This window comes from Capricornis sumatraensis, chromosome 2 (assembly GCF_032405125.1).
Source record: "Capricornis sumatraensis isolate serow.1 chromosome 2, serow.2, whole genome shotgun sequence".
In the NCBI taxonomy this organism is placed as follows: domain Eukaryota; kingdom Metazoa; phylum Chordata; class Mammalia; order Artiodactyla; family Bovidae; genus Capricornis; species Capricornis sumatraensis.
This window is the reverse complement of record NC_091070.1, coordinates 217,631,479-217,644,317: the sequence shown is the minus strand read 5'-3', so window position 1 is coordinate 217,644,317 and position 12,839 is coordinate 217,631,479. Positions and strand designations below refer to the sequence as shown.

Genomic DNA, 12,839 nt, shown 5'->3' with positions numbered 1-12,839 from the left:
CAAGCAGGAGCCAGAGGGCAGAAAGGGAGTAGCTGAGGCAGCTCCAGGAGCTGGGAGCAGAGGAAAGGTCCAGAGGACCCGGAGGCGAGGTCCTCGGAGGTGAGGACCCAGAGAGGCAAGACAGGGTGGCTGTGAATTCGGCAAGTGCAGGGATGGGGGAGGTGATGCCTGGCAGCCTCGAGGCTTCTGTGAGGAAGCAGGCGAGTTCATTCCAAGGCCTGGGGTCTTGGAGGGGAGTGAAGGCTTGATGAGCTGCCTAATGGTTTCTGTGCGTTTTGGGGTTTGGGGTCCTCTGGAGCGCAGCCCTGTGTTCTGAGGGGAAGCCGAGAATAACATCATACTCCGCACAGTAAACACCCCACTCCCCAGTCTCTGGTCACATAAGCCAACTTCAGGGAGACATTATATCTGCTTGGGGCTAAATCAGAGGCTATACGGCCCCCCTTCCTCCTTAAATTTCCAAAGTAGTCTGCAAAGAAAGCTGTTTGGAAGCTCCACAAGGCCTCTGTCACTCAGGAGCTAGCCTCCCAGGGACATCCTCCTGGTCAGTTTGGAGGGGAGCTGTCCGAGAGGTCTACCAGCAGACCTGGCGGCCCCTGGAACAAATGGGTTCTATGTGGGACATCTTGTTAGGAGGCTCACAGCGAACACAGACCAAGATGCTCCAGCCGGTGCCCTTCAACACCGGCTGGCATCTCTTCCCCACAGGGCCACAAGTGTCCCCCACAAACGGCAGGAGGTCAGGCCTGGCCGAGGGGTGAGAGGCTTTCATGTTGTGGGGATGGTCCACCGGGCTCTGGGCATTGGGCATTGGGTCAGGGCCTGGGCCAGCTCACAGGTCACTCACTTTGACAGAAGTCAAAGTGCTGGTCCCTTCCACCACGTGGGAGAGGGTGCTGGACCCTTCGCCCAGGCCCTGCCCCAGTATTCTTTACAGGGGGTGCTCCCACCTGGGAGAAAAACCGAACAGCAACCCAGCTAACACACACTTCTGTTCACTCTGTAAATATGAAATGAAACGCATTTTTGTTTGATTGTTTCCTAATTGGTATACTTTGTGAATCGTCTCTCAGTAAATCGACCTTGCAGCTGGTGAACCGACCTTGAGCGCACACATTGTGTCCATCTGATGTGTATTCAGGGTGGGAAAGTTCTTTCCAAGTAATGAATATGTTTGGTTCTTGGTTTCACAGTTTTTTCCCCTCTATTGACTTTGTTCTCTCAATGACCTTGGTAAGGTTTTGAGCTGGCCCATCCACTTGGCCTCTCTTTTGGAGTGTGTCAAAGACATCACAAACTCATCTGATTGCTGTACATCTGAAACTAACACAACCTTGTAAATCAACTATATTTCAATAACAATTAAAAAAACCCTGCTCACCTGAGCAACCCCTGAGCCGCTCAGTTTATTACAGGGCCCCGCTCAGTGCTCAGCTGAGGGCCAGTGCCTGCATGCAGGCAGCTGTGATTCAGAGACTAGAGACCCAGGAACTGGGAGAGCCCATGAGAACCCCAAGGGACTGTGCAGAAACCCCAGTGTGCTACAGAGACTGGGGTATTGTGGTTGCAGGAAATGGATGGTTAACATTGAAACTGGTTAAACGCAGATTAACATTGAGATGAGGCCAGGAAGAAGGAGGTTTATGATTTTTAAAATGTCTTCAGTTTCATAACAGACTGCTGGTATTTTAGCCAATGCACTCTACAGAACCAATGTCAGTGTCCAAACGCCAAACAGTCTGTATTCTGAGCTGTGCCCTTCCTAAGTCTCAGCCCCACCTGAGTGGAACGTGAACCTGTGGGCTCTAGTCTCACAGAGCCGCATGACCACATGCCTGGGTCTTGCTCCCGGGGGTCAGGGGGACACTCGGGCAAAGGCTTGTCACAGGCAGAGGTGGCTCCACTTCTTGCTGCACAGATAACCAATGACACCCAGCAAGAGACAAGCACATCGGTGTTTCCACGAACGCCCTCCGCTCAGCCCCGCTGCTTACCTCTTCCAAGCGCATCCCCGGCGGCCCGGTGCGCCACGCGCATCCCCAGCGGCCCGGTGCACACAGGAGGAGCGAACACAGGAGCACTTCTGGGGCTCCAGCATCCTCGCCTTGGCTCTGGCGTGGATTCTCCCAACCACCACCTCTCTGCACGTGGACACTTCCAGGGACCACGTCCTGCGCTGTTGTATTTAACAAGCGCACCCCTAATTGTCACATGTCTGGCCGAGAAGACACTAAATTCTGAGCAAAAGGCTTCGGGGACTTCTGAACAAGGATGTCACCCTGACCTTAAATGAGTGACCAGGGACCTGACCTGATCCACGGGTCCCCCCAGGAGAGGGGGTGTCACCAGTGGGATCCTTTGGAGACTTCCTTTCTGGCAGTAACTGGAGGCTACCAGGGTGTGTCTCCCTTTTGCAACCTGAAATGACTACCAGAAATATGGAAAACAGGGTGATGGGGATCAGGAGGGTGCGGTGCTCCCTGTAGGCAGGAAACAGGAGTTTCTGCAAAACTACCTGGGGTCTGTCTGGACAGAGGGAGGGGCTGACGCCCTCAAAGGTCTCCCTGGAGAACTGGGATCCCCCGCCCCCCGATCAACCTGTGCTTCTATAAAGGTGGGGAATGGGAGGGTCTGAGCTGCCATTAAAAATAAGAGTGACGACGGCTGGGCTGCTTGAAGGGGCTCAGCTGCTTGGAGGGGCTGTGATCCCCGGACAGGAAAGACCAGGCGGGCTCTGCCACTAACAGCGTATGGCTCTGACCCCGGGCGCAGCCTCCAGGTTGAGGCAAAGACAGGAGACACGAGGCAAGGCGGGCGCCTGCCCCAGTCAGCACCAGGACGATGCCCAAGGCTGGCTCTGGGCCCTGGTCCTGGGGTGGCAGCAACTGATGGGAGTCAGGGCTCCAGACACCACTGGGGTGAAAGCTGCTTCGTAATGAAAACCCTGGGGGTGACCTGCAGCCCAGGACAGAGCAGAGGGGAGGGGGGCTGCACAGAGAGGCAGCAAGAAGCCTCCTGGTGCTGCCCCAGCCCCCTCCCCACCATCACCAGGGGGTGCTGGGCTCCACTGAACTTGTTTCACTGGACAGCTTGTCAACACCTTGACTTCCGAGCTCCAGGCCCAGCAGAGAGCTGTGCGCTTGCTTTAGGCCGCGGGGTTTGGCGTGATTAGAGCAGCCACGGCCTCTGTGGGTGGACACTCCCACAGTCCTGTCTCACTGGGCTCCCGTCCGGTGTGTGTGGGGCCACCCCGTCCACCTCATGTCTAACAGGCCACCCAGTGTCCACAGATCTGTGTCCTGGTTCCCTCCATACTTGCTCCGCCCTCAGCTTCCCGCGTGAGGTGAGGACCCCTCCAAACCCACAGTTACTCAGGCCCTGACTCTGGAGTCATCCGAGACCCCAACACCGCCCCTAAAGTCAAGACCCCACAGCCAGCCCTTCAGCAAACTTTCTGGCTCCCCCTTGACAGCTCATCTGACCGCTTCTCAGTAGCCTGCCGGCTGCAGAGCAGAATCTGGGTCTTGTTACTTCCTTGCCTAAAGGCCTGCAGCCACACAGAGAACAGCCAGTCCATGTGCTGCTGGACCCTCAGCCTCGTGATTGCCTGCACCTCACCCCTGCTCTGACCTCCTCTCTGCCCTCAACCCTGGCAGGAGCCTTTCAGGCCTTTCCCTTGGCCACTTCCCACCCGCCTTGAGTCTTCACTTAATGTCTCCTCTGCAATAGGCCTGCCAACCCACAAAATACCCCGAGGCAACAAGGGAGCCCGGGAGATGCTAAGCCTTGGAGGTTTGGCGGAGGAAGAAGCAAAGCAGAGGAAGAACATGTAACACCAAGGGGGCTCTAGCTCAGCCCAGGGGAGCGGCCGGCAAGAGGGCGCTGGGGCCTCCGCAGTGAGGATGGGGCGCCCCCAGCTCTGCTGGGAAGAGGGCTTTGTCCTGAAAGCCCTTGATCCCGGCTCCTGGGTGTTGCAGGTCAGCATCAAGACTTTCCCTCTTCACCACCTTTATTCATGCGAGGCTGTGGTCTTAGCATTAGCAGAGAATGTCACCCTGGCGCTGGATCAAGTTGAAATAAAACTATTCAGGGAATGTCTGACCATCAGGAGGGAAGTCGGAGCTCCTTGTTTTAATTGAGGGGGAACTGAGGTCAGAAAGCACGTGACTTTCATCCAGTGTCCTCCACTGAGTTACTGCCGTCTGCCTGCCCAGAGACCCCCAAGGGGCCAGCCCCTCCAGAGGATGCTGGGACCACGAAGCAAGGGTCCCGCCACACACACTCACTCTAGTCTTTCCTCTTCTTTCCTTCGAAGGTCGAAGTCCCGTTGAACCACCTCCCAGACGTGCTTGGCCTCTTCATCTGTGAGCTTGGAAAGATCCAGTGTCTTCCCCATCTCTGCTGCTCCTCAAGGTCACACCTGGAGTAACACAGGGCCCAGGGGTCAGCCCAGGAAGCCTGTGCGGGTGCCGGCTGAGTCACAGAGGAAGAGACAATGCAGAAAACACTGATTTCCCAGGAGCTGGACCTGAGTTAGGTCGTTTTTGAAAACAGGCAAACTTGCGTCTGGAAACACGCACAGTCAAAATAAGGGAACCCACGTGTAGAGTCCCCACAGCTCAGAGTCGGAATTCAGATGACACTGTGCCCTTTCTGGACACTCAAGATCTCAATTCACATCAAGAGGACAAAGGAAGGGAAAACCCGGCTGTCACAAACCAAGAGAAGCAGAACTCTACCGCCTTTCTCGCTGCTCAGGGTGCGCTCCGTGGCCCAGCAGCGTCTCCCGGAGCCTGTACGCAATGCAGACTCCCAGGCCCGGGCCCTCCTGATTCAGAATCTGCGCTCTGACAAGGTCCGCGAGGGGCCCTCCACCTGCCTCCCCTTCCCCCGGCACGCCCACCTGCTAACAGCTAGCGGAGCATCAGTCCATATATCGTGATGACCGCGACCTCCCCCTGGCACTCGGGCACACATTTTGGTGCCCCCTCCCCCGGTCTGTAGTAGGTGGACCGCAGACCCTTGGCCAGAGACCACGATTGCTGCACTCAGTCCAGCTCTGTTCTGGCGGGACGGGGTTGGGGGGCAGATTCTGTCTGGGTGACAGGATCCTGGTGGGAAATGAAAGCTCAAGAATCTTTGTGTGACTTCAGCGGGTCTTCACGAAGGACCAAAACCCGCTTTTCAGGAACATCAGAGAAGGGACCCAGTCTGTCTGGTTTCACTGGGAAGCCTTAAACACCAACCAAAGATGCAAATCTGCTTCTGAATTCTGAGCAGCATCTCCATTCACTGACGCTGACCTCCTGAAAGTAATCTCTGTGCAAATGCAAACAACACTTGTTCTGTGCTAGAAAGCAAGTTTACTGTACAAGACGTTAATTATGAAGCATCATTTTCTGAGTAACACTCAGATACCACTTAAAATCAAAGTGGCCACAGAGATCCCATGGCTGTCAAATTATGCCTTCAAATAGGTGAAAAATAATTTCTAATTTTTTTTTTTTTGCACTGACCCTCTCAATATTTCCAAACTCAAGCACTGCATAATGAATGTTGTATTAAGAGGATGGCCTGATGGGTCAGAATCATTCAAACTATTTTCTTTACACTTGAACTGAGATTTTTGGATGTGAAAACATTAAACCCAAACTGACTCGATGCTTCCCCAGAGCACATAGTTTCTGTTTGTCTTTAAAAAATGGAACAAAAAGTCATTTGATGGATGCCTGGGGTTTATTCATCTTTGCTTTTTACTGTCATTGAGAAAATTCTATCATAAGAAGAACATTCATTTGAAATTCTATTTTCAGAGCAGATGAAAGCCGTGACTATCAGCTGAGTAGTCAGCATTCTCTCTCCTCTCCTAAAGGAAAAGTCACAATTTCAGGCTTCATTTCAAGAAACTTAACTTGAGAGATGTGAGGGAGAAAAATAGAACAAAAGGAAACCAGTATATTTTTCTTGCCATGCAAGCTTACCTGTCTTAGAGTGGGTCAGTGACTGATGACCCCTGGATGAATGGCCCACTAGGGGTCAGAACGCCTGCCTGGAGACTTCACACCCAGAGAAAGCACCCCCTGCCCCTCTCAAGCCTGTCTCTTCTGTTTGATGCTTCTTTCTAACAAGGATGGCACCTGGCTTCCTGGCTCGGACAGCAAAGTCGATTGCAGCCTGGGGACGGACAATACTGCACCAGGGAGTCACCTCCGGAGAGGGGGGTGCCTGCCAGGGATGGGGTAGGGAAGACACCCAGGCTGGCTGTCCACTGCCTGGAGAGAGACCAGGCAGAAGCTGCTGAGACGTGGACAGAGAGAGATGGCCAGGGCACAGTGCTTCAGGGGAACCAGGGCATCATGACGGTACCAACTCGGAGGTTCCAGGGGTGACCCTGAGTTGTTAAGTGAAAGTGTTCGTCTCTCAGTCATGTCCGACAGCTTGTGACCACCCCCCCGCCCCACACACGCACCATGGACTGTAGCCTACCTCTGTCCATGGGACTCTCCAGGCAAGAATACTGGAATGTGTAGTCATTCCCCTCTCCAGGGGATCTTCCCGACCCAGGGATCAAACCCAGGTCTCAAACAGTGCAGGCAGATTCTTTACGGTCTAAGCCACCAGGGAAACTGATGTGTGTTCATGATGCTCTGTTTAATGAAGCCAGGAATGAGGTAATACAGAGTTTGAAAAACAAGTATCCCACGTAGCTAACTCAAGAGTGGACTGTCGGTACTTCCTAGGGTAGACATAATCTGAAAACTTTTACTCCGGTGCCTGTTTTTAGCTCTGGCCCAACTTCTGGGTGAGCAGACGGTGGTGGGAGAGTGACTGGAAACTTCAGACCTGCCCCGTTCATCGGACGCTATGCCATGCAGCTGGGAGGTGATGCTTCCCAGGGAAGCAGGTTCTCAGGGCAGCTAGGGGTCAGCAGCCTGTGGTCCCCGACACGGGGCTTTACTACGGTGACCAGCCTTCCCATTCAGTGAGCTGATGAAGTGCAGCAGAAGCTTAAAGCTTTTAATTATTTTTGTTAGTTTATTTTGTTGCTGGTGGTGCTGGTGATGGTGGGTGGGTGGAGGTGGTAGTTTAAAGCTTTTTTTTTTTCCATCTTGGACCCAGTTGGTTCTAGCTAGTTTTTTTTTTAACTTTTATTTTTCATTAGGGTGTAGCCAATTAACCAATAGTGAGATAGTTTCAGGTGAACCGCCAAGACTCAGACATACATACACATGTATCCCTTCTCCCCCAAACTCCCCTCCCACCCAGGCTGCCACACAACACTGAGCAGAGTTCCCTGTGCCATACAGTAGGTCCTTGTTGGTTATCCATCTAAAATATAGCAGCATGGACATGTCCATCCCAAACTCCCTATCCATCCCTTCCTCCTCTTTCCCAGGGCAATGGTAAGTTTGTGCTCTTTGAATCTGCTTCTGTTTTGTAAATTCATTTGCAAATTTCTTTTTAGATTACATATGTAAGGAATGCCATACCATATTTCTCCTTCTCTGACAGGCTTCGCTCAGTATGACAATCCATGTCCATCCATGTTGCTGCAAATGGCATTTCCGTTTTAATGGCAGAGTAATATTCCATTACTTAACCAGCAAAGGTCTGTCTAGTCAAAGCTATGGTTTTTCCAGTAGTCAGGTATGGATGTGAGAGTTGGACTGTGAAGAAAGCTGAGCACTGAAGAACTGATGCTTTTGAACTGTGGTGTTGGAGAAGACTCTTGAGAGCCCCTTGGACTGCAAGGAGTTCCAACCAGTCCATCCTAAAGGAAATCAACCCTGAATATTCACTGGAAGGACGGATGCTAAAGCTGAAACTCCAATACTTTGGCCACCTGACGTGAAGAACTAACTCACTGGAAAAGACACTGATGCTGGGAAAGATTGAAGGCAGGAGGAGAAGGGGACGACACAGGATGAGATAGTTGGATGGCACTGCTGACAAGATGGACATGCATTATTAGAGTAAGCTCCGGGAGCTGGTGATGGGCAGGGAGGCCTGGCGTGATGCAGTCCATGGGGTCGCAAAGAGTTGGATATGACTGAGTGGCTGAACTGAACTGAATATTCCATTGTATATATGTACCGCATTTTCTTTATCTATTTCTCTGCTGATGGTCATTTAGGTTGCTAAAGCTTTTTAAAAACTATCTTTAGAAAATAACCTTAAACAGAATGGAGAATATGCTTGATTTCAGCAACCAAAGGGCATAAACCGAAAGACACTGGCAACTGGGACATGAGCTGTTAGCACCCTTCTGGCTTGTCAGGCTGCTACGTTGATGGGGGCCCTTGGGATGTGGTAGAAGGTCCTGCCAGATACTCTGTCAGGTACGGCCAAGCACAAGGACCCTGGATTCATGGAGGGGACAGCCTTTCAGCCACGGTCATCTCTCCCACCACTCGCCACTTTGCTCACCAAGACCCTGGTCTCCACCAGGTATCCCTCCAACCACCACAGGCAGGGAGGAACACGGGAGCAGAGCCTGACATGGGTCTGCCCAAATGCCCTACTAACATGGGTCATTCCTGACCCACAGAGCGGACAGGGTTCTGACCTGCCATGGCCCGGGGGAACCTCCCACGGTGTGCGTGCTGGGGAGGGCAGACTCCCCAGGCTCCATCTGCCCCTGGTTCCACTTGGGTGTAGATAACGCCTAGTCATGAGCTTCCTGAACAAAATACTTTCAATTTGTGCCTGGTCCAGGGCTCAGATTTAATCACATTGTTAATCTTTGAGACTGTTAGCCCTCCCCAGTCATTTATAAGTTATAATGGAGAAAAGAGAACGTTACATGGAAGTTAATAAGTTGGAAAGAGACAGTGGAACTGGTTTTACAAAGTGGGTAGCCTGAACCCAGATCACTGCATTTCAGCCGTGGCTCATCTGTGTCTGTTAAAGATTTGAGTTCATATTTTGACCCCATTAAGGGGAAATATGGGTGGGGGTTCTTCCTACACACAACTTGGGCTGGAGGGGCCCCCTGAGCCTGGGAACAAAGGCAAGAATGAGTCGTCACTGCCTATGATAAACTTTTCAGCAAGCCCAAGTTCCTCTTCAATGCCCTACAAACAATGGCAGGAATGTGCTCTGACTCAGAATCAGGTGGGTGACCCTTACCGATAAAGGTACAGGCACATTCAAGGGGAAGGCCCAGGTGCTAGCTGGGGGCAGGGGGGCCGTGCATTAACCCTTTGTGGCTGCTTCCCAAATGCTGTCCTCAGAGCGGGGCTGTGTGGTTACTCCTGCAGGCAGGGCTGGCTTCCCAGATATGCAACCAACCCCTCAACCTTCCTCAGCTGCAACATGAGTATGTTTCCACCCCGGAGGCACCCCACCCCTGCAGGTGCTCTGAAATCACCCCAGCAGCTCAGGCTCTGCCGCTTGCCTCCCTCCTGCTCCATCTCTCCACTCTCTCAGCTCCCTGGGGAGCTGCTGGAAACCTTGCTTCTACACGGACATCCTTCCACACTTGCACGAAATCCTTGGCTACAGACTCCAGAGCAAGGACGGGGCCCCAGGTGATGCTTCGGGACAAGGATGCCCTGAGGGTCAGGGGCTGGGTTCCAATCCCGGTTCAGGCACCACCTGGCCCCCACGACTAGGGACCAGTCCCCTTCCTCTGCGGTTCTCAGCATGTCCAGCTGTGCCATGACTCCTCCGGCCCTCTCCAGCCTTGGGTGACACCAGAATGTCGGAATTAGAGGGAGAGGTCATAGGGTGGGTGCAGGGGAGGGGGCCTCATCCTCTAGAGATTGCTTCTGCAAAGAATGAGACAGGCAGCTCCCGAACGCTGACCAGATGGCAGGGGCAGGGGCCCCCATGAGCCATCACCATGCTGCCATCCGAGGGCACCAAAGCCACCCTTCCGAGTAGTCTACGGGGCTCTGGCTCCTCTTCACCAACCCTCAAGCCTCCCCCCTGAGCTGGCCTTAATGTTTCAGTCACTCCTGCCTTAATAAATAAGGCCCCGTGCCTGCTAGTCTGTGTGCCTGGAGCAGTCCTCAGTCACTCCTGCAGGGCACTTACCACTGCGTCCACAGTTTGGACGTAGGGGGAGCGCAGGGACCTATGACTGGTGCTTGGATTCTAAGGCATGAGGCCCTGGAGATCCAGGTACTGGGCTTTTGCCCGAGAAAGCTGGGTCTTGCTGAGGCCTAGTGGAGTGGCCTGCAGAGGGCTAGATGGTAAAAGACGGACGTGAGTGGCTGAACCCAGGTGCCAACGTCACTGCTCCACCGCCATGGTCTTTAAGCCTGACCCTCTCCCTGGGCTTCACGGCGATGGGCATTGCTGCCTTCGCACCCAGTGGGCCAGTGGGGGCCTCGCCACCCCCTTTACCACTCCAGCCTTTCAGAAAGAAATATGTAACTAAGAAGGAAAAGAATCAAAACACATAAAAATGTAAAGGTCCCAGGCCAACTGAAAATGGAGTGGGGTTCTTCTCAACATGTGGTTAAGGTGTGCAGGACACAGGTGTCTGAGCTTGGGAGACCGGAGGGCCTTTGTAAGCAGGTCTGGCTCAGGCTCCCCAGGTGGTGCTCGTGTAAAGAGGAGACCCCAGAGACAAGTGTTCAATCCCTGGTGGGTCAGGAAGGTCCCCTGGAGGAGGGCACGGCAACCCCCTCCGGTATTCCTGCGTGGAGCTCCCCGTGGACAGAGCAGCCTGCGGGCCACAGTCGAAGCGTCCCTCACTTTCTGGCTCAGGCGGGGCCAGCGGCCACTGCCTGACTCCCTTCACCTGCAGACCCGGCCCCCGGGCCCTGTGGGCTGGTCTGGGGGCCTGTCAGCGAACAAAATTCCAGTACAAGTGGGGCTTTCAGGGGCCCCCAATCCAGGACACCTCCTCCCATGCCAGGACACCCCAGGGCTCTCTCTCTGGCAGGAGTCGATCCCCAAAAAGCCTCGGCCCGAGTGACCTGCCCAGCTTAGTCTCCTCGGAGGGGCAGGCTCAGCCCCGTCTGCAGGGCCATCGCCAACAGAACTTCTGATGGAAACCACCGATTTGCCCAAAATGGGCTCCCGAGGACCCAGATCTCCGGTTAGGCTCTCCAGGTGAAGCCTGGCTTTGGGGTTCGGCTGGGGGGTGGGATGGAGAGGGGGCTGGGCGCGTCCTCCTCATCAGTCTGGAGGGACCGGGACCTGGGGGGCTGTTGGGGGCGTTTTCACACCGCGGGCCCGCCCACCGCCCCGGTTCTCCCTGCACTCACCGACTCCGTTCCCAGGGGTGTCGGCCCTGGCCGCCGGGACCCCGGGGTTGCCCCCTCCAGTCCTGCCAGCGAGAGCGAGGCGACGGGCCGGGCGTCGGGGCTCGGGGCTCTGAGGCCAGGCGGGCCGATCGGGCCGGGCAGGGCGCAGGGCGGCGGGAGGGCGAGGTCCGGGCGCCCGCGGGGATCACGAGGGCCGCGCCCGCCCCGCCCAGCTCCGGGAGCGGCGAGCACCTCCGGGTGCGGGCGGCGGGCGGGGCGGGCACCCGGGCGCCCGCGCGGGAGGCGCCAGCGCCGGGCAGAGACCGTCGCTCCTCGCCCACAGCCCGCTTGGCGGAGGAAGGCGGCGGCGGCGGGGAGGGCAGGGCCGGGCCCGCACCTGGGGAGTCGGGCCGGTAACGCGCCGCCGCGGTGCGCCCCCGGTGCGGAGGGACCTGGGGGCCTTTCGCGCCCTCGGACCGCACGCTTTCTGACTTAATTCCCATCCCAGCTCTGCAGTTTACTCCGCTATTCACTCTGGCTTCACAGAAGGGACCCGGAGGCTCAGGAAGGCGCCTTCCCCAAAGCCGCCGACTAACGAGTGGGAACGCCGGCGGGTAAGGGGGACTTTGGAGCGAGAAGCCCCAGCGCCAGGATCGACGCCGCGGGGAGGGGCCCGAGACCTCGCCAGTCAAGAAAAGTCGGCGGAGTCAGCATCCGCGCGCAGACGGGGCGGGAAGAGACCGCAGGATGCCCTCGGGGGTTGAGCGGAGGGCAGCTGCTGGGGAACCTTCTCCTAGCCTGCCGCCGCTTCCCTCTCCACGAGCTCAGTTCAGTCGCTCAGTCGTGTCGGAATCTGCGACCCCATGGACTGCAGCACGCCAGGCCTCCCTGTCCATCGCCAACTCCCAGAGTTTATTCAGACTCATGTCCATTGAGTCAGTGATGCCATCTAACCGTTTCATCTTCTGTCGCCCCTTCTCCTCCTGCCTTCAATCTTTCCCAGCATCAGGGTCTTTTCCAATGAGTCGATTCTTCGCATCAGGTAGCTCAGTTCAGTTCAGCCGCTCAGTCGTGTCCGACTCTTTGCGACCCCATAAATCGCAGCACGCCAGGCCTCCTTGTCCATCACCAACTCCCGGAGTTCACTCAGACTCACGTCCATCGAGTCGGTAATGCCATCCAGCCATCTCATCCTCTGTCGTCCTCCTCTCCTCCTGCCCCCAATCCCTCCCAGCATCAGAGTCTTTTCCAATGAGTCAACTCTTCGCATGAGGTGGCCAACGTACTGGAGTTTCAGCTTTAGCATCATTCCTTCCAAAGAAATCCCAGGGCTGATCTCCTTTAGAATGGACTGGAGCACCTCAAATCCACAGGGCCCCAAGCACCACTAGCAGCTCCAGCCCACAAATCCCCTGGACATCAAGGGCGTCACCACCTTCTCTCTTCCTTCCGGACTAGGGTGCATCAGAGCCGTGCTTGCCTTCTCCCTCTCACTTACAGAAAGAAGATCAAACAAGAAGTACATTCTTACCCCCAGAAACTACTTTTCCATATCTGTGAAATGAGAATACGAACATAAATAAATACATAAATGATCAGGGTTATTAGGTGAGTGGACACTAATATCTCCATTTTGCAGAA

The 12,839-nt window shown here is 55.1% G+C and overlaps 1 protein-coding gene across 1 annotated transcript in view; it reads right to left on the bottom strand.

Annotated features, from left to right (window-relative positions):
- Nucleotides 1-11,333, bottom strand: part of MLPH (melanophilin) — a 46,394-nt gene extending 35,061 nt beyond the window's left edge. Inside the window, exons 1-2 of the mRNA XM_068965221.1 lie at nt 11,220-11,333; nt 4,287-4,420 (exon numbers count right to left, since the gene is read on the bottom strand). Coding sequence (XP_068821322.1) covers nt 4,287-4,396 — 110 coding nt within the window. The 5' untranslated portion in view covers nt 4,397-4,420; nt 11,220-11,333. The remainder of the gene's footprint in view (nt 1-4,286; nt 4,421-11,219) is intronic.
- Between the last annotated feature and the right edge of the window lie 1,506 nt (nt 11,334-12,839).